This window comes from Trachinotus anak, unplaced genomic scaffold (genome assembly GCF_046630095.1).
Source record: "Trachinotus anak isolate AG129_WGS33_773 ecotype Australia unplaced genomic scaffold, CSIRO_AGI_Tana_v1 ptg000024l, whole genome shotgun sequence".
Classification (NCBI taxonomy): Eukaryota; Metazoa; Chordata; class Actinopteri; order Carangiformes; family Carangidae; genus Trachinotus; species Trachinotus anak.
The window spans coordinates 7,951,923-7,971,606 of record NW_027273875.1 but is presented as its reverse complement, the minus strand read 5'-3'; the positions used below and the strand labels follow the sequence as shown (position 1 = coordinate 7,971,606).

General features: G+C 40.5%; 2 protein-coding genes across 2 annotated transcripts; one reads left to right on the top strand and one right to left on the bottom strand.

Annotated features, from left to right (window-relative positions):
• Window positions 1-558: 558 nt before the first annotated feature.
• Window positions 559-5,783, bottom strand: gltpd2b (glycolipid transfer protein domain containing 2b). Its single transcript, XM_071461449.1, has 4 exons — window positions 5,081-5,783; window positions 2,826-2,884; window positions 2,474-2,652; window positions 559-2,332 (listed from the first exon to the last, which is right to left on the bottom strand). The coding sequence occupies exons 1-4, from the start codon at window positions 5,148-5,150 to the stop codon at window positions 1,714-1,716; spliced, it is 927 nt and encodes a 308-aa protein (XP_071317550.1). The 5' UTR covers window positions 5,151-5,783; the 3' UTR covers window positions 559-1,713.
• A 3,148-nt stretch (window positions 5,784-8,931) lies between these two features.
• chrne (cholinergic receptor, nicotinic, epsilon) lies at window positions 8,932-17,449 on the top strand. Its single transcript, XM_071460645.1, has 12 exons — window positions 8,932-9,014; window positions 13,004-13,137; window positions 13,422-13,466; window positions 13,629-13,738; window positions 13,871-14,026; window positions 14,126-14,226; window positions 14,305-14,505; window positions 15,101-15,215; window positions 15,345-15,459; window positions 15,561-15,768; window positions 16,159-16,292; window positions 16,426-17,449. The coding sequence occupies exons 1-12, from the start codon at window positions 8,945-8,947 to the stop codon at window positions 16,591-16,593; spliced, it is 1,557 nt and encodes a 518-aa protein (XP_071316746.1). The 5' UTR covers window positions 8,932-8,944; the 3' UTR covers window positions 16,594-17,449.
• The last annotated feature ends 2,235 nt before the right edge of the window (window positions 17,450-19,684 follow it).

The following is a 19,684-nucleotide window of genomic DNA, read 5'->3' as shown; positions in this document are numbered from 1 at the left end:
GGCTCTATCCTTATCTCTCCTTTCTTCACCGTCTCCTCCTCAGAAAGGGAGAGCGCAGTCCAGGAAAAGGGAGAGAGCAAGGATTACGTAGCATTAGAGGTATTTGTGGGTTTAAAATAGTCTGATCAAGAGAAGTGCCAGTGACTAATATTTGCGCATACAATTCTCTGTGTTACACATGCACACAATAAATTATAATCCTGAATAATCTGCAACTCCTTAATATTCTTCAGATCAGGAGTTCTTTGTCGAATATTAAAGCTTTAACATATAATATATTCTAACAAAGAGATATTATGAGGGGGAAAGCCTTTTAAAAAACCTGTTCACACTGCCACTGTGCCATGTCCAGAAAATGTGTCCAGGTAGGAGTGTCACACTGAGCAGATTATATTCACCATGATGTAAGGAAAGTGAAGATTAGTGTGTAGCAGAGTGCTGTAACCTCTGCTGGATGGTGGATAACATTACACAACAGTTCAGTGGCATTTAAATGTCAAGGTTATCACATTACTGGACCAGACTATATTATAAAACAGGCGACTGAATTCTGCCTTGTTCATTTTATAAACATTTAATTATTCAGAACATGATACAAAAACTTACAATGTAAAACCGAGGAATTCATACTGAACACCACAGTTACTGTGGAGACACATATAGTCATTTGTTCTGCATATATATATATATACATTTTTGTGTAAAACCACTTTATTCAGGATAGATTGTTCCCAGATTTTATGGCTACGAGGCACCTACACCTAGCCAGTCTTGAGGTAGCATTCTAAATCACCAAGCATTAAAGGAGATTTTTTTAAGTTTTGTGACTGCTACATAGCCAATGTTACCATTACCAGCTGTTTACTTACCAGTCTTGCCAAGAGCTTCAGCCAACATTTACAAGACAAGAGGTTATAATACGCCCTTTGACAAGCACTAGGGCAGGGCAAACCGGGTCCGTCTGGCCTTGGGCTAGCTGGTTAGCATGCTAACTTCAGTAAGAAGTAAGAAAATAGGAAATAAAAATAGAAGGAAAACAGGAGGGTTGCTTTCCACTGCTGGAGACAACTCTTGGCGAGTAAAGGAATGAAGTTTGATGCTGAACTCGCAACTTTTCTTCTGCACTGCTAAGCAAATAGCTGTTGATGCTAAAGTTGTCTATGCAGCAAAACTTACAAATAGCTCCTTTAAATACAATTAAAACAGAGGTCATTTTCAATAGCATTTTAAAAGTAGAGAAAAAAAATTACCAATCACATACAGGGGTAGGCACAAAAACATGAACTTTATAGTCCATTACAAAATCAGCTCCCCGGTGACACGTTACAGCGGAGGTGATTATGTTCATGTCATTGTGTCCACCTGTTTAAATAATTCACAGTCAGTATTCAGACAGCCTAAATGCATTGTCAGCTGCCTAAAAAATGCATCTGAGGTGAGGAGACAGGTGAAGTGAGAAGTCGAGACAATATCTGATCAAATTTGATTATGAATGTCAAACTGAAAACAGACTGACTTTCAGTTTTACTTGATTGTTGACAGAGCACTTTGGTTGAGAAAAAAAATATGGCACATGTGAATTTCAGCTAAAAAAAAAATCAAGTATATGCATGTCTCCTCGAGTTTAGACCTCATTTGTAGCTAGATGTGACACCATGAGGACAGGTGATGGTTAAACACCAGTGGAGGCTAAATGTCTGGTAGTCCCATTTTCTACGGCAACTCCAGCATGCCATTTTCCTCCAGGGCTTTCTGCGTCCTGTCATAAACCTCTCCGATGGCCTGAACCACTCTGTTCAGCACCACGCTCAACTCCTCCTGGTTCTGCACACACACCAGCCTGAAGAAGAAACCCCGTTCTGGCATGGCAATGAAGGCCAGCTCGGCAGCCCTGCGGACGATCCAGGTGTGGTGGTTTGCGAGGGTGCTCTGGTAGGCCTCACGACACAGGTCTGAGGGACTCCTCAGCCGGCCGGCCACTGGTGTCTCAGCCAGCTTCTCCAGGAAGAGCTGTAGCCAAAGTAGAGCGCGGTGCAGACGCAGAAGAGTCCGGCATCCAGAGTCCGTCTGGTGGTGGAAGTCCACCACGCCTTGGTTCAGTTCCACCGCAATCATGGAGCGCACAGAGTGGTAAGCACTAGTGTGCTGTGAGGCCTCTAAACTGTTCTTTGTCCCGGCCTCTGTGCTCGCAGAGTGTATCGGGTGTACATCTGGGCTGAGCTCTGCTTCAGGACCGTCTTCTGCCGCAAGGGCCAGTTGGCGGATTATGGTGGTTTTACTCTCTATCTCTTTAGATATCAGTCCCACCATCGGGCCCAGAGCATCCATAAACCTAGAGGAGTAACACAAAACAAGGTGAATCTCTTTATAGAGTCCAGATTATGTCATAAGCCATAAATGACTTCATTCTCTCTGGTGGCTATGAATGAATCCATCTCTCTCAGTGTACCCCTGCTTTATCTGATGATCTTACTTTACAAGCTCATCCCAGCTGGACAGATAGGGCTGCAGCAGCACGTCAGAGGTGTAGGCTGGTGCAGCCAGCAGGTGGGAGAGCAGCAGCGGCACCTGGAAGGTCTGACCGGGACACCCCTCCAGGACCTGTGAGACCTCAGCTCCATTAGCCCCACTGCTGTTGGACAGCTGGTTAAGCTGACAGTGGGGGGATGGGAGATATGTGAGTGTGCGGGCGATCGAAGGGACAAAGAAAGAGAGAAAGCAGAAGTCATTCACTACATTCAGATTGCTCATTATCTTCACAAAATGAATGTACTATGAAATGTAAGAAGTGATGAAGTGATTTATCGTTTGCTTGTTCTCCTTACCTTATTCACCTGATTATAACCTTTTAAACAAGAATCCCAGTGGTAATCCAAACCTCCCTCTGCAGTGAGACATTTTAAAAAGAAACAAGCCTTACAATTAGTTTTAGGTTACAGAGACTTTCCCACTGAAGCAGACTTTTTCTTGATAATACTGCTGCTACAGGACATAGGTTTTCATCTCCATAGTAATTCTGAAGAATTATATGTTGATGGGCTTTTCTTTTTTTTTTGACCACTTGGAGGCAGCAGAAATAAGTTGTGAACACAGTGTTGACATATAACCATCACTAAGGTATTTCGATGAACTTGTTAGCAAGTTTATAGCTTACACATCCAGCACTTGCAGAGCAACATTATTATTCATTTGAAGGCCTGTTTGTGGGCACCTGGTGAATGTGAGTCCAATTTTCACTCTCTTGAAACTCTGTATTTGGTCTCTACCAACATATCTGGCTCTTAAGCTGCTAAATGTTCCACTACGCTCACCAGCTAGTCGCTAACTGTGTCTGCCAGCTGCTGCCGAACCAAAACAATGAAATTATAGATTGAACGGCTACACAATGAGCTGAAACTTACTGGGCTGCATAGCTCCATAAAGTTGAAGTGAGCTGGAAATTCCAGTGATAATTCTCTCTAGATTCATCACTAGAAATGAGCGCTTTCACATTATCATTTGGTAAATTCATGATATAAAATTATAGAATTTAGTTGCTTTGAATTAGATGAGAGTATCCTTTCCTTTACAGTAGCTCATTTACAAACATCACTGTCATGTGACAGCTGTTGTCCTGTTAACCTGTTAACTGGTTATGAAAAGCCTGAGTGTAAGTTCTTACATTCTTGATTGATTCCATTTAGATCATATCATACTGTGTACAAAGATAACCATTCTTAAGGCAGCAAATGGCTAAGATGGTTTTAATTCATTTTGACCTCATTCCAGCCTGTAACAAAGCAAACCCTGTCATCTTCACTTCACTCTCAAACACTGACTTCTGCCACACACACCACGAGCACACAGCCCCATCAAGTTCTCTGACCACAAGCCTCCGCAGGGCCACAGGAGCCATACACACACCATTATTATACTGTATAGCAACACAAGCTGCTGTTGTGAAAGTAACTTATGAAATGAATAATGAAATGAATGAAAGCCGTTTACTCTGCTATACAGCATATATTCACATGAGTCTGTGGTATGCCGGAGTCCAGTCAGCTTACTGAAGTCAGACTATTCCTCAGTTTTGTTTGGGACCTCCTGCAGGTCACCAGACCACACATTAGGTATATCTGGTATATCTGACTACTGTACAACCTAAAGCCACAAAAGCTGACAGTGGTATAATTTATCATTTTGGTAGGTGACTGTAGCACCCAGTCCCCCAGTCACTAAGCCTCCAAACTGACCCTAAAAGACCCCCTGAACTACTCAACTTTCTGTCGAACAGCTTGTCTAGCTAGCCTCACTCACAGCCCGTCTAATTACCACAAACTTACTGTATTTCTAACTTGACAGTGACCTACAGAAGATGTTGCCAGAAGTGTCAACAGAGATGTGAAGTCTTGCCACTTTGAACCCTGAGTCATATCTAAATTTAAGTTTGCTAAAGGAGTTACTATGAGCATGCAGGAATGGCAGTCCATGCTTCTATTTGAAAACAATTCTGCAAAGTCTGCACTTTGTCGTTAAGTCTCTTAAATCTTGCTGCACTTTGAATTTAATCCAGAGATCACATGGTCCCACTTTCAACATTTCTACAATGATTACTTTGAAATTGTTTCTTTGAAATTATTTTCACATTTACTGTAGATATGTTTATGATATTCTTGTTGACTTTTAGAAAAAAAAAAACAAAAAACAAAAAAACAACAATTATTTCTATACTGAAGGAGTTTTTAATACACCAGGTTCCCTACATTAAGAAAGAGTAAGGTGAAGTTATGGTTTATAGACCTTTAGCTGTCATTTTACCCCAAGAATCCGACAACAGAAGAAGCTCATGTATAAAAAGTTGTTGTTGTTGAAATACTTTGGAGCATAAAGAGTCAGCAAAAAAAAAAAAAAAATGGTGTGACCACCATGCTTAACTCTGCAGCCACCACACCATGTGATACATTCCTGATCTTGAGCCTGTGCGTCCCAAACAAGGGAGGGATTGTTTAAATTAAAAGTTCAACATAGAAACCACACATACAACAACATAGATACACACAAACACACACACAGACATAAACACATACACAGAAATACTCACGGAGCCACAGGGAGCCGAGGAACAGCAGCAGGATTAAGATAGCTGCAGCAGCCTTGCTCTTTACACCCATACTGAAGTCCAGTTTTGGGGTCTGCCTGTCCCTCTCTGTTCCTTCTCTGTGTCTCTTATCTTTTAATTCCTCTGTTTCTCACATGAGTCCTTGTCCCCTTGCACTGGCTGTCACCACAATTACTCTCTACCAGACCCTTGCCTCTGACCCCCCCTCCTCCCCCCACCCCCTGTTCTCTCAAATCTTTCATACAACTCCCCAAAACCTCAAATGAAAAAATCGGTCCACCATTGTACCTGAAAGAGCCTGTATTAATGTTTAACTCTGCTTTACAGCTGCTGTTTTCCCTTGTCACGCTATTACTACTCAGCCTGCTGTTGCTCTTTCTTTTTTTGTTTTCCTTTGACTTTCTTTGGTTCACGTCTTCCTTCTACCCTGCCTTTGTTTCTAACTGATTCTTGAGCTGCCGGTCTCTTGTTGTGTTGCTCAATCCAAAGGTCCAGAGATCAATCAAGTCCAGCCCCTGGCTGATAAAGCAAAGCCAATGTAGCTTGTCCGCCAGTAACCCCTTTCTTCCAGATTCATCTTGTATGTATGCGCTATATTCCTGGTCAGCTTGAGTAAATGCTTGCTCCCTCTTCTCTCCTCTCCTCTCCTCCCACCACCACCCTTTGTCGTCCCTCCTCTCGCTCTGTCTATCTCTCTGCTGCTCCCTCTGTACTCAATCACACACATCTTTAGAGCACCACCACAACCCCCACACATTACAACAGCACAGATACACATTCCTGAAAACATGCTTGTAAAAGTATAACATGAAACATAGGCGTCTCGGGACACTCTCTCACTGTAAACAGAATTTATTTTCTCCCTCTCTTTATATTTATCTTTCCTACTTTGTTAATGCCATGACAACCTGGAGTAAACCTCTGTATTGATTCGTCTGTGGGACAACAAAATCTCCTTTTAGTGGCTTAACAGAAGGGATGTGATACCAGATCCATGTTTGTCAATGAATAACAAAGTCTAACCAAGCTTATCTGAGCTGACATGGCATAGGAAAAAAGACAGTCCATTCATGATATGACAGAGACATCTGGAGCGCTGCAAAGCATACTGGGAACAAACAGAATGATTGTATTTAGGAAAAAATATATTTTATTTTCCCTCTCCTGTCACCATATCTGTCACAGTTCACATTCATATTTTATAGTATGTAAGTTTATATTTTTAAATGCTAGTTATTTGTTGATTTTATTCATTTTCTGAAGTCTAAAGTCTGAAATATGTTTGTAAAACAGAAGCACTGACGTGTTTTATGAAGGGTGTGCCCATGATTATCACTATCAGAGGTGATAATCATGGGAGACCCAGTGATTGGTTCCTATCAGTGGGTTTGCTGCTGCTGTTGCTGTGGGGGGAGGTGAACAGACATTGAACTCCACACTCAAGCCAAACCACATGTGTGCTCACGAAGAGAGACTTAACAATGGTATTTTTTCGGCAGAGGAGCGGGAAAAAAGTGAAAGCAGGGGCATTCATTACTTGGATGGGAGGGGCCGGTCATGGGGCTTTTATTCTGTGCAACCAATGGATGATCCTGTCTGAAACAGGCAGCAACTGACAAGGAGAGACTGAATCCCTGTGAAAACATGTGACCCTTTCAGAAAACCTGAACTGTTTCACTCCACACAGCTGGTGCTCCCTAATGAAATGTTCTGATGCAATAACAAACATTTCGAAATAGTTACAGTTTTTTAATTTCAATGTTTGACTGTGGCAAAAAAAAAGCAGTGAGCTGCTGATTCTGAAAACTAGACTAAAACACATGGTATGAACTCACACTGTGTGAGTATGTTTATGTGAGGAGGTTCAGTAGAGCAGGAAAGAGGTATTTTGTCACTGACAGATACCACCACACTGGATTTTCCACTACCCAGTGCACTAAAGTGAAACATCTGGAGAGTCAAAACATTCAACCACAGTATCATCCAGTTTGGTCATTTGTTTAAATTCTCCTAAGAGCTCAATAAGCTATGAACAAAGGTGTAAAGCTCACATGTACATACAACAAACATCTCAGGCCAGATGAATGACAATAATGCTGACATTCAAAAGCAAATGTTTAGTGAAAAAACAGTGCTGTTGTTGATTCTTGTGGGTGTGAGCCCTTCTGGTTCGTTGCCTGAGGTACAAACTTGGGCTGAAGTTGCAACTTTCCGTTTGCAACAAGCATTCAAAACTTCATGTAAATCCATGAAGAGAGGCTTAATGTACATTTAAAGACTGACATGGATTTGACAGTCACAACAGACGCGGCTGATTGAAAAACTGTTGGCACTGCATATTTAAATACAGGTTTTGGTCCAACTGCATTAAATCTAGAATTGTTTGAACCCCCTGCTTCACTGGATGTGGCTATATTTATAACACAAGTTATTTAAAAAAAAAAAAAAAAAAAAAAGCAGTTGCACACGCCTGTCTGACATTTAGCACTGACCGGGCTCCACAGCAATTATTTCTCAGAGTTGCTGTATATAATTGGGTAGAGTTGAAAAAGAATTCTTGGTTTCAGTTGTACACGAAAGAAAAGCAAACACTGGATCGCACTCGGACTGGTTGTAGTGGGGGAAATGTAAACAACCTAAACTGAACGTTGCTGGAAGGTTCCCTTATCTTAAAATGTCCAAAAAATAATCTTGCCTCTCTGAACTTTTAATTTGCCTATGCTATAAACTAAATAAAAGCATGCGTATTGTTTCGCTGCAGCAGTATACTGCAGCTATGCTCTGTGAGCCTAGGTTAGAAGCTGTTCAGATCCAGCCCTTCTTCAGTCCCTGAGCACCAATTTAGTGTGAGACACATAATCTGCCTTCTGGAGGCTCTAGTTACCTTAAAGAAGCTCATCTCTGTTTCCCTAACTGTATATTTAGAAGTACATCACATACTGTGCAACTCATATGGCACATTCCAAAAATCAGTCTGTTGCCCTTGACACTGCAGTGTGACACCACTTATATTACTCATAGTACTAATTATAATAGCAAATTTAGTCTCTGGATGTGAAGTGAGTAAAAAGCCCTGACGCTTGTAGTGTTGCCTTCGCAGCGTGATCTGCTGGAAGAGGATTAGTCAGATGATTTATCATGATGCAGATCTGAGTGTCTGCCTCCACGGTTTTAGAGGTTTTATGTGTATTGTCTGTCTCCAGCCCTTTAACCCCTCCGCGCTGAAGTCTGCAGACGCTCGCTCACTCCTGGAGTCCTGCAGTATGTATTAATACCCTGGACACATAGCAGTGGGAGAGCAGGTCTGCATAGCCCGTCACCTGTTCACCTCGCTGCACCCATGGGTGTATATATCCTGCTCCACACACCCACACACCCACACACACATGCATACACACATACATAAATCCTATTTACATATAAGTTACACACACAAATGCAGGAAAATCATGCAAAGTCTGGATATTACAGGGATATTGGAGATGTGACGTATGGGAGTGAAACAGTATAAGGTTTCACTATTGCCCAGGTTTTTAACACAGAAATATCTTAATGGAATATAAGCAGCTTCACCACAGATAGTTGTCAACTAATGATCATGATGATGATTATTGTGGGTGACCAGAGTGTGACTTGAAGTCCTGGTTTAGTGGTTCCCAGCTGCTGTGTAACCTGAGCCACGGACAGTGACAGCCGGGGTGGGCGACAGTCAGGGGGTTTGGTGGGGGGATTTAGAGCTCTTCCTCTCTGTCTTTACTCTCGCTCTCTCCCTCTTTCTCTCTCTCTCTCTCTCAAACTTTATATTTAAAAATAGTGCAGTGTCGGGCAGTGGAGGGATCTTGGAACATGATGGCAGCACGCAGTTTTTGGATATTTTTTGGAGTTGTAACTATTCTCGGGGGTTTGATGGTTCAGGGTAAGTGGCGCAGTTGCAAACCTTTGGCACATCTTCATCGACTGGCCAGCTGCCTTCTCATCTATTAAAATAATCTTCTGCCTGTCGTGTGCAGGCAGAAGAGACAAGAAGCTCTAACACTCTTACTACATTAACTGACTTGCTGGAGAAAACGCTTGGTACTGTAGACCTCCTGAAAATGTGTTAAAATTTGTAAAAACATGATGTTATAAATTATCAATGTTATTTGTGTAGATGATATCGATTTTAATCAATTTTGGCAGCAAAAAAAAAAATATTTTCCTTCTGTTAGTAGCCTATCTGCAAGTAAACATACAGTATATCTACAATATATAGTGTATGTGCAAGCTGCTGTAAATTATGTAAACGTAATATGTTGTATGAGTTGGCTTTTTGTGCTCATCTGTACACTAGAACATGCACTTCATTTACAGACTTATGCTTTTTTTTTAAATGTGGCATCAAGGGAGACCATATATGCAGCAGTTGGGTTTTGTCTCTGCTGATGTGTGTGTGTGTGTGTGTGTGTGTGTGTGTGTGTGTGTGTGTGTGTGTGTGTGTGTGTGTGTTTGCGTGTGTGTGTATTCTTTTATTGGAAATTGTAATTTTTAAATTTGGGGTGTGTTGCTATTTTGAAGCATGTCTGCTACAGCATTGGGTTTAATCGGCTCAATGGATTTCCATTGTATTTGTGTCATTTATCATCATTTATACTGATCATCTGCCCCATAACCCGTCGCATGATGCAGTAGTATTTTGAGTACAGTTCATGCAGTTTATAAGATGGGCACAAAAACATCAGTTAGCATCAGGTAATGCAGAGAGTCATCTGTGCTTTGTCACACAAGAACCATTACTGGAGCGTGTAACACTCCAACTTTTAAAAAGTAACACAAGTCTCTAAATAAAGTCCATAGTGTCGTGCACAGATGTGTCACACGTGGTTGGCACAGATACTGCTCTGCAACAAGTAGAACAGGCCAGAAAAGCTACAGCTGCAGTGGAGGCAGAAGTGAAGTTCTGGATATGATGGAAGTTTTATAATAATATGAATTGCGGGAGTTTAAATGATTCTGTAAATCCATTTGACCACCCAGGAGAGACAGATGTGACATTTTATTCTCAACAGTTGAGGGCAAATGCTTCTTGACTCCTTCTCCTTGGCAGAGGTCACTGGGATTGCGAAAGAATTTCTCAGTGACAAGGTACTGGTATGGATAAGATTCGTCCTGAAATGTGCCATGTGTCTCAAATATCACTTGGAGTTTGAGAACAGTGCTGTTGGATTGGTGTCCATTTCCAAACAGTGCTCATCCTCCTTGGGAAAACATACAGTACATTAAGATCCTGGAAATAAGACGGAGAACTGTCAGAACCTCTTACAGAACAATGCAGACACTCTCACAGGTAAATGACATTATCGCTGTCAGATACAAGTTTGAGATTAACTAGAGCTGAAGCTGTTGTCAGCCATTTAGTCTATATACATTCCTATTAAGTCGAATTCCTAAACTTCCTCCTCCTTCAATCTTCATCAAGTTATGGTGATCTGAACATGATGCACTGGAATGCAGCTGACTGATGACGAGGCTGAGATGCCGGGCTTAAAAAGAGACGCTTGCTGGGAAAATTGACCAGACACTTTCTTCCTCTTGATAGATCACATTGAAATCCCTTAAATCACTTTTCATGTTTAAAATGCTCCCATGATGTGCACTGGATAGTGGGTCACTGTCATCTGGGGCCAACCTCTGTCAAACAGTGATGTTGTAATGTTTACTTGTTTGGCCATGTTGTTCTGACATATTAGACTACTTAACCTCTTGCTGCTTTAAAATGTCAGTTTCGCCAAGTTACAAAAAAACTGCTGGTGCTATCTGGTGATGCAAAATTCATCTGGCAAAGTTTTGAGATATCCCCTGCAGCTTCTGCCTCTAGTTTCCCATCATCACTCTCCCATCTCTCTCTCTCTCTGAGCAGGCTTAAATATCAGCTGCAGGAAGTGACCAGGTCAAAGCACAGATGCCAAACATTGACTGTACTTTGTATCCCCATATATAACTGATGCACGTGAGTTGGCTGACTGAACTGCATTTAGAAGCACATCCGATGCTGTGCTACTCACATGGCGTGGCAAATCAATCTGTGTCTCTCACTGAACAGTGACGTTACTTTCTGTTTACCCTTACAATATTTGATTTTTATAAATATCAACGTGAAAATGTGTTCTTGCATTCAAGGAGCCTGTTATCTAATAACAACCTGTTGGCCCAAAAGGATGCTACAAAGTTGCTGAAAACTGAACAAATACAAGGGAATTACACACATTACGTTGCATTCTCACATTTTCAGATTCACTAATTGTTGTTCACTCATCCATGTGTCAAGCGTAATATTTAACAATATCTAGTAATAAACAATTGCCTTGGGAGGTGAAACATCTCACCACTGTCATTACACTGCCCACTACACAAATTGTTTGATGGGAGAATTTAAATTACAGATCAAAACTATGTGAAAAATGTAATGTCTGATTAGACCAGACAGACCAGGGAATAGATTGACCGTGGGGGATGACATCTTTACTGCTTTGTAGCATGTATTACTATCACAATTTTTTTTCCTAGTTCTGACATTGATGATTATTGTAGATGAACTCAGTGTGACTTAAAGTCCTAGTTTAGAGTTTCCCAGCTGCTGTGAAATCTGATCTATGGATAGTGACAGCTGGGAGAGAAGAGGCAAGGGGTCGGAAATAACCTCTGCCTTTCTTTCTCCTAGTCTCTCTTTTAGTTCATTCTGAAATATAGTCCAGCCAAGGACAGTAGTATAATAATACCACTGCCATCAAGTGTAGTTTTAAGCATGGTCACTGGTCTCTGGACTACACTGGATTATCTCTCCGACCTGTGGTTGAAGTCTTTCTCAACACACGTGCACCCACACTACAGAACATACTTATCAAATGCATTTCAAATACCACAACAATCAATTATGTATGTACATGTATATGACATTGACACTAAATGGTAATTGTTTCTGATGCTGGGTATTTATTGGAAACGTTTGTAAAATGAGGTAAAGGTTGAATGTTTTGGGTGGTTATTTTCAGTTGATGTCACATGATTACAAGTCATTTTAAAACTCTGTTCGTGTCTGTTATGAGTTGTTATATTTTACCTGAGGAGAGACACGTGGTGTTTGATGTTTAAACACACAGTATTCGTGGTTCTATACACACAAATAGTAAGCTTAATTTGCATCTGCATCACATTTTTCTAGTTGCCAATAGTATTTTTCTGTTATGTCAAAAGAATGGGCTCAGTGTTAAAATGATTTGAGTACTGAGAGGTAGACTATATATGCAGAGTACTAACCCAAACTTAATCAATATGTCTTACGCTGTTCAAAAATCCTTCTTCACTTCTCTAAATTCTTAACCTAAAGTGTAAAGGTTAATTTGTTACAAAATAAGTTGTAAGTAATAGTGTCTTTCAGTATGCAAAAATATGGTTCTTTAGATGAGACTTTGTCTGAATAATGTCAACTGCACAGCAGTTATCTGTTTTAAGTTTGCCGATATTAGCCAACAGCAGCCACTATAAGATAATGATTATACCAGACCAAGACTGTAGTGGCAGACCCCCTGAGCGAGGATATGTTTTATTTAAAAGACAGCTACAGGATAATGGTGAATGCTAAACATAGACGAGTCATAGAGTCAGCAAACTGGCTGCATAAGGTTAGCAACACAGCAAAATCCAGCTAAAGTTTGCTAACACTGGCTAACTACATTGACCTCTGGTTCTTGTCCTTAACATCCCCTCTCGGAGATCACATTTACATTCATTTAACATTATATTTGCCACATGTTTGCATATAGTTTGCAAAATTTCAGATGTTTATCTCCATCCCCTCATGAAATATTAATCAAGCAGAAGACGTTTGCAGATGAACTCACTCAGTTTCTCCTCTTTTTCTCCTTGCAGTGCAGTGTAATGAAGAGTCAGAGCTGATCAGGCACTTGTTCAAAAACTACAACAAGAACATTCGCCCTGTGGTTCATCCTGAAGACAAGGTGGAGGTTCAGATCAAGCTGACCCTCACTAACCTTATCTCTCTGGTGAGAGCATGCTCCCCCTACTCTTTGTAACAGAGCCCGGCAGCATATTGAAAATATTAGCAGTACAACAGCTCCATACAGCAAATACACTCGATACTGAAAAAGGAGCACAACCACAGGTTCACCATGATTCCCAATTGACAAAGTATTAATTATCATTCAGGGTTTTAGACCTGTGCATATGGCTCATGCCTGTTAGGTCACTGAGGTATTTTGGCAGGACATGATAAATACCCCCATCTTAAAAAATTCTTCACTTAAGTACTTCTTCACTTATACCACAGAATGAAAAGGAGGAGACTCTTACAACCAGCGTGTGGATTGAGATTGTGAGTTTTCCCTCTCTTCATACTTTTGATTTTGTTTTGTTTGGAGAAATCATGGAAAGACTTTCGGTTGTACAGTTCATTTTGCATACATTACTTCTCACTTATTCAGCTGTCTAGTTTTTTAACGGCGCTGGTGACCTTTCTCTCAAATGTCATCTACAGCAATGGACTGATTTTCGCCTTGCTTGGAACTCATCTAACTATTATGGCATTAATGTTATTCGTGTCCCATGCAACACTGTTTGGCTTCCTGACATTGTCCTTGAGAACAAGTAAGGCAGCAACAAAGAGAGGCACAATCCTACATTTTCCCCCCACCTACAGTATCATTATAAAATGTGTTGGTTGTTTGGGTATGAAGTCTGGTGTCATCACTGTCTGTTCTTCATCCTCATTCTCTGCAGCATTGATGGAAAGTTTGATGTTGCCTACTATGCCAATGTGTTGATCGACAGCAGTGGTTGGATGTACTGGCTGCCTCCTGCAATCTATCGCAGCACTTGTGCCATTGAGATCACCTACTTCCCATTTGACTATCAAAACTGCACGCTAGCATTCAGGTGTGGTACAATCATATTATTATTAAATAAAAATACCATATGTATGATGATTTATCAGTTTGTTTCTGTTCTGTTCTACCCTCGCTGCCACAACCCTAGATCCCAGACATACAGTGCCAATGAAGTTGACCTTATCTTGGCTGTTGGAGAAACAGGCAAGACTATTGAGTGGGTGGACATCGACCCAGAGGCTTTCACAGGTACAGGACATCCACATTCAATACCCAAAATTCAAAACACACATTTCCTTTCCAGCTTATCATGTTTTCACCGTTCAGAGAATGGCGAGTGGGCCATCGTCCATCGTCCAGCCAGGAAGATGATCAACAAACGGTATTCACCAGATGACCTGGAGTATCAGGAGATACTGTTCAATCTGATCATCATAAGAAAGCCCCTGTTCTACATCATCAATATCATCCTGCCGTGCTCCCTCATCTCCTCACTGGTCGTACTGGCCTACTTCCTACCTGCACAAGGTCAGTAATCCCTATGGCTGTTATTACGTAGATTTGTATGTAGTATGTAGTAGATTGTTATGGATGCAAATGGGACAATATCACACAGATGGTATAAAATACCAAGTCTCATATCACCTCACATATAACAAAATAATAATATATATTAGCTACTCTTATACTGGCCTTAAAAAAGGATAAGAATTTAAAAGAATATGTTATATAGCTTTGTTATAGAAGCATTAAAATGGAGTTCACCTCAGGAGGCTCTAGGAGATAATTCAAAAGTGAAATTAATTAATCAGTCAATAATTAATCAGTCAGAAAACATCTTGGTCAAAACCCTAACTGAAGTCAGATGTTGCTAACTGAACCGAATATAAAATGCCTCTTTGACTATGCAATGTTATTTTCTGCATACATATATATATATATATATATATATATATGTGTGTGTGTGTGTGTGTGTGTGTGTGTGTGTGTGTGTGTGTGTGTGTGTGTGTGTATAGTGCCTAAGCACAGAGAATGTACTCAAAGTATTTGGTGCCATAGCTGGTATGATGTTTTTATTTGTTGTGGTCTACTGTCTCCTAAGTCTCTGTTGTCCCCTTCACAGCTGGGGGACAGAAGTTGACTGTGGCAATCTCTGTCTTGCTGGCTCAGACTGTTTTCCTCTTTCTTATTGCTCAGAAAGTCCCTGAGACATCTCTCTCTGTCCCTCTCATCGGCAAGTGAGTCAGTGTGTGTTGTCTGCTGACCTCTGCAGATCTCTGCTGCTTTTCTTTTTTTTTTTTTCTCCTTTTAATCCATATAGTTTGAGTCTCCTCTCCAACACAGATCTTGTCTAATTTCTTCCACAGGTACCTGATCTTTGTCATGTGTGTCACTACTTTAATTGCTACTAATCAAATTGTGGTGCTGAACTTCTCCCTGCGCAGCCCCAGCACTCACACCATGTCCCATTCCATCAAACATGTAAGTACATCCTTTGATCCTGAGTCAAATTTGACTAATCAAGAGTTTTTCTTTTTTTTTTTATATGACCTAACTACTGTTTCCTTTTGTGTCTCCCACAGCTGTTCCTAGAGATGGTCCCTCGCTTCCTGGGCATGTCCCCACTGGTGGATGACAGTGAGGTGACAACAGAGGTAAACGGAGTGCGGGAGCGGCGGCGCAGCTCCTTCGGCCTCATGCAGAGGGCTGAGGAATATGTACTGAAGCAACCTCGCAGTGAAATGATGTTTGACAAACAAAGAGAGCGCCATGGTCTCACACGATCGATTGGTAGGATGTCTATTTCTAAAACTATGCACCAGCACGACAATGTTTGTCACACATACCATCTCAAATACTTGCATGAATATTTTAAAGAAAAAATAAATTATTTCCTTGCCACAACAAAATGTAAATGCCCACATGGTGTGCGTCAATGGATTTATTGTGACTTTGTTTGAATTTTTGTACTAAATATGAAAGATGTATTAGATCCTAAATTATTTTTGTATAAACATCATGATGCAGATGTTATTTTGTGTGTGTGCCCTGTATTACAGGCTTATTGTGTGTAGTTTACCACCTTTTTTTTGAATCGTCATCAGCAAAGATAGCAGTGTCGGGCTCAGGAAATGCTGCATTATGCTGTTGTCTAACTGTGGGTGTCTCCCTACCCCCCAGTGGATAATATAGATGTCAGCAGCACAGCCAACCTGTACAAGAGTTTGGCCCAGGCTGCACCTGAGATCAAGCAATGTGTGGATGCCTGCAACTTCATTGCTGAGAGTACAAGACAGCAAAATAACATTGGATCTGTGAGTGTTACTTTAAACTGTATCTGCCTAGCCAATATAATGTTTTGGATTAATATACTGATTACATATTTTTTTATTTCATATGTCATTTAGGCTAACAGCTGTCTTCTATTCACTTTCTTTCCATATAAAGGAAATTGAAAGCTGGGTACTGATTGGGAAGATGATTGACAAGGTGTGTTTCTGGGCTGCCATACTGCTCTTCATCATCGGCACAGTGGGGATCTTCCTCACAGGACACTTCAACCAGGTGCCAGAATTTCCATTTCCTGGCGAGAACAAAAAATATACCCAGAGTTAAGAAAAAAAAAAACGCTCTGTTGAAACTTTTCTGGGGGGGGGGGGGGGGTGTCACTGTACCTTATGCTGTCTATAAGGCTGAGCAGCCTTGCTCATTGACTCCTAGGCTCAAATTCAGGGTTGAGTTAAGTCTATGCAGCAGGGCTTCAGGAACAGATGTTTAACACCAGATCTGTCTGTATTCACAGCTCAGACTTCTATTTGTGAACACTTGTCATGCAGCTGAGGGTTTTCATTCATAAGTTTGGATGCATACATTAAAAGGAGGAATCAGGTCTAGTTAAAAAGTGATGTTTTAAATCATCATCAGCATCACAATCATCGTCATCATCATCATCATGGAAATCATATCAAGTACAATTGTTATTCGTCTGTTTTGCATGATAAAAGACTCAACAGTGTGAGTTCATGCAAGTTCGCACTCGGGGTCATAGGTGTAGTTCAAGGAAAATGCTGACGTTGATTCACCACCATGCTGAGAAAGTTATTCCTGAGAACTTTTCACTGCAGCATTGTTTTGTATTTAATGGAGCCGCAGGCACTGTGTAGAACTGTGCTCATAAATAGCAGTAAAGAAAGTTCATCACCCATCTTTCATGGCCTTACAAGAATCATCCATACGCCACACTCTAATATATATCTACTCGAATCAGGATAAGTTTCCTTGCATGTATTATGTCTTATATGAAGAACCTGTGCATGTAACTTGAGCCAGCCAGTCTGAATCAAAGCCTTATTCTTCTTACTATGACTTATTCATTAGAAAGTCTTGTTAGAGGCAGATGGCTCGGAGGGATATTGTCTTGATATCATTGTGCCATGTTTTTTAAATAAATATTTTATTTTGTGCAACATGACTTATTTAATCCGTTTATTACAAAGTGTGTGTTGTGTGAAAATCTCCATGATACAAAAAATTGGAGTAGCCATTTAAATCTGAAGTGAATGTCACAGTAGCTGTAGATGTAGTCTTTAATACATCAGACTGGTGTTGTTTATTAATAGCGATGATGTGAAGATGATGAAGGAAACTCCGCCGACACCGTCTTGCCTGTATATAAAGGGGTTTATTACAAAGAAGTCCAGCATTAGGTTGGTTTTTGTCATGAAACTGAGACAAGATATATGGTCCATATCTAAATAGACCTCATTTCGTAAGACAAAGAAGCACTCATCTCCCGTGTCCTTTTGACCTAGGGCCCCTAATTGAATGTACCAGACCCAGGAAATCACATAACATATGGAACTTAAGACACTACACTGGGCTACATCTCAGAAATGTTCCAAAAGAAAGATCAGATAACAGCAGCATTAGGGGTAAATATACTTTGTGTGTTTACTATCCTTCAGGGCTGTTTGTCCATCTACTGAGAAACCTACATACAAGTACATTACATCTACATTCAATACTCCAGTATTCGAAACACACAATTCCTCTCCAGCTTGTTACATTTTCACCGCTCAAAGAATGGTGAGGGGGCCACCGTCCATCGTCCAGCCAGGAAAATGATCAATACATGGGATTCCTCAGATGACCTGGATATGAGGAGATCACATTCAATCTGATCATCCAAAGGCAGCTCCTGTTCTACATCTTTGACATCACCCTGCTGTGCTCCTTCATTTCCTCACTGGTCATATCGGCCTACTTTCTGCCTGCACAAGGTCAGTAAGGTCATTGTTTAAATCCCTATGGGTATTATTGCATAGGTTGTTAAGGTTTCAAATGGGGCAGTATATGCGGTGTTTGTCCATCTACTGAGAAACTTACATATGCTCAGTTGGGAGTGTAAATTCAATGTAAAGCTCCTCAAACGCCAAAGAGTGTAACAGGAACCACACAGGAACAATTAGCAACAGAAAAGCCGATAAATTGCAAAGTCATGATCAATTACACATTTCCTATCCAATGCATTTAATCGCTTAAACGTCTTAACTTTCAAGTTGATCATTTTCAGTTAAGTCCAATAGTATTCAAAATTAAATAAGTGGGTATCTGAGAGAAGTATTCTGAGAAGTGCTGTGTTCAGTTTGCTCACGTGAAAAACAGGCATTCACACAGCATTTGGATTTGTAGCGAGGTTATATTATTTTTATCATGCATTTATCAAATAGATGCCTAATAAATGTATTTCATTCTCAGTGTGATTAAACATAAGGTTCATTTTGTCCCTTAAAATCTTGATTTATTCTTATTATAAGCTTGCTCAGTTTTAGTGATGTTCTATTGTAAAGTATTTTTAAATACCTTTAGGCTTTTTCTTGAAGCATGACTGAACGCCACCATGTGGTGTAAAACTATACTACACCCAAGCAGACGGATCATTCCCTGATCACTGCGCCACGCCCTGGCCAACATTCACAGTGTGTTTCATGAATGATAATGCATAAATGTAAATTCTCTGAATGTCGTAACCGTTACCACATTGTCTCATTTTTACTTATATCTTGTGAGTATTTACTTATATCCGATTATTGTTTATTTTACCAGTCCACCTCAGTTAAAATGCTTCTCTCAAAAATAAGTCAGTTTATTTGAGTTGCCCATTATAATGCAATACATGTTTTTGAGCAGTGGTACAAAAAAAAAAAAAAAAAAAGAAAGAACATTAAGTTGTAACATTAACAGAAACACGATATATAAATGATAGAAATACTCTATTATTTTCTGGGAAGATGTGTGAAAGTTAATGATGCAGAATAAGGACTGTTTGTCTGAAGCTTTAACCGGTTTGGATGCAGGGCACCAAAAACCTAAAAATATCATAATATCATTTGTATTTAGTTCAGAGAAGGGTGTGGTTAGAAAAAACCCTATCCAGAATTAGGCCGGTTTGCAGGTGACATCACATCCTTCCCCCCGCCTGTACCATGTGTTTAAACACAACATTTACTGTCCTTAAATGTTTCCAGTTTAATGCGAGGACGGTCCATCACATTAAAGTTTGCATTTCCTTGTAAACACATATCAGCCTGACCTAACTACAGATGCACTTCCGGTGCACCCACTGCTCCATAACGTTAAAAAAAAAAGCTCTCTAAGTTTGTGTCGTTGTATTTTGTGTGTGTGTGTGTGTGTGTGTGTGTGTGTG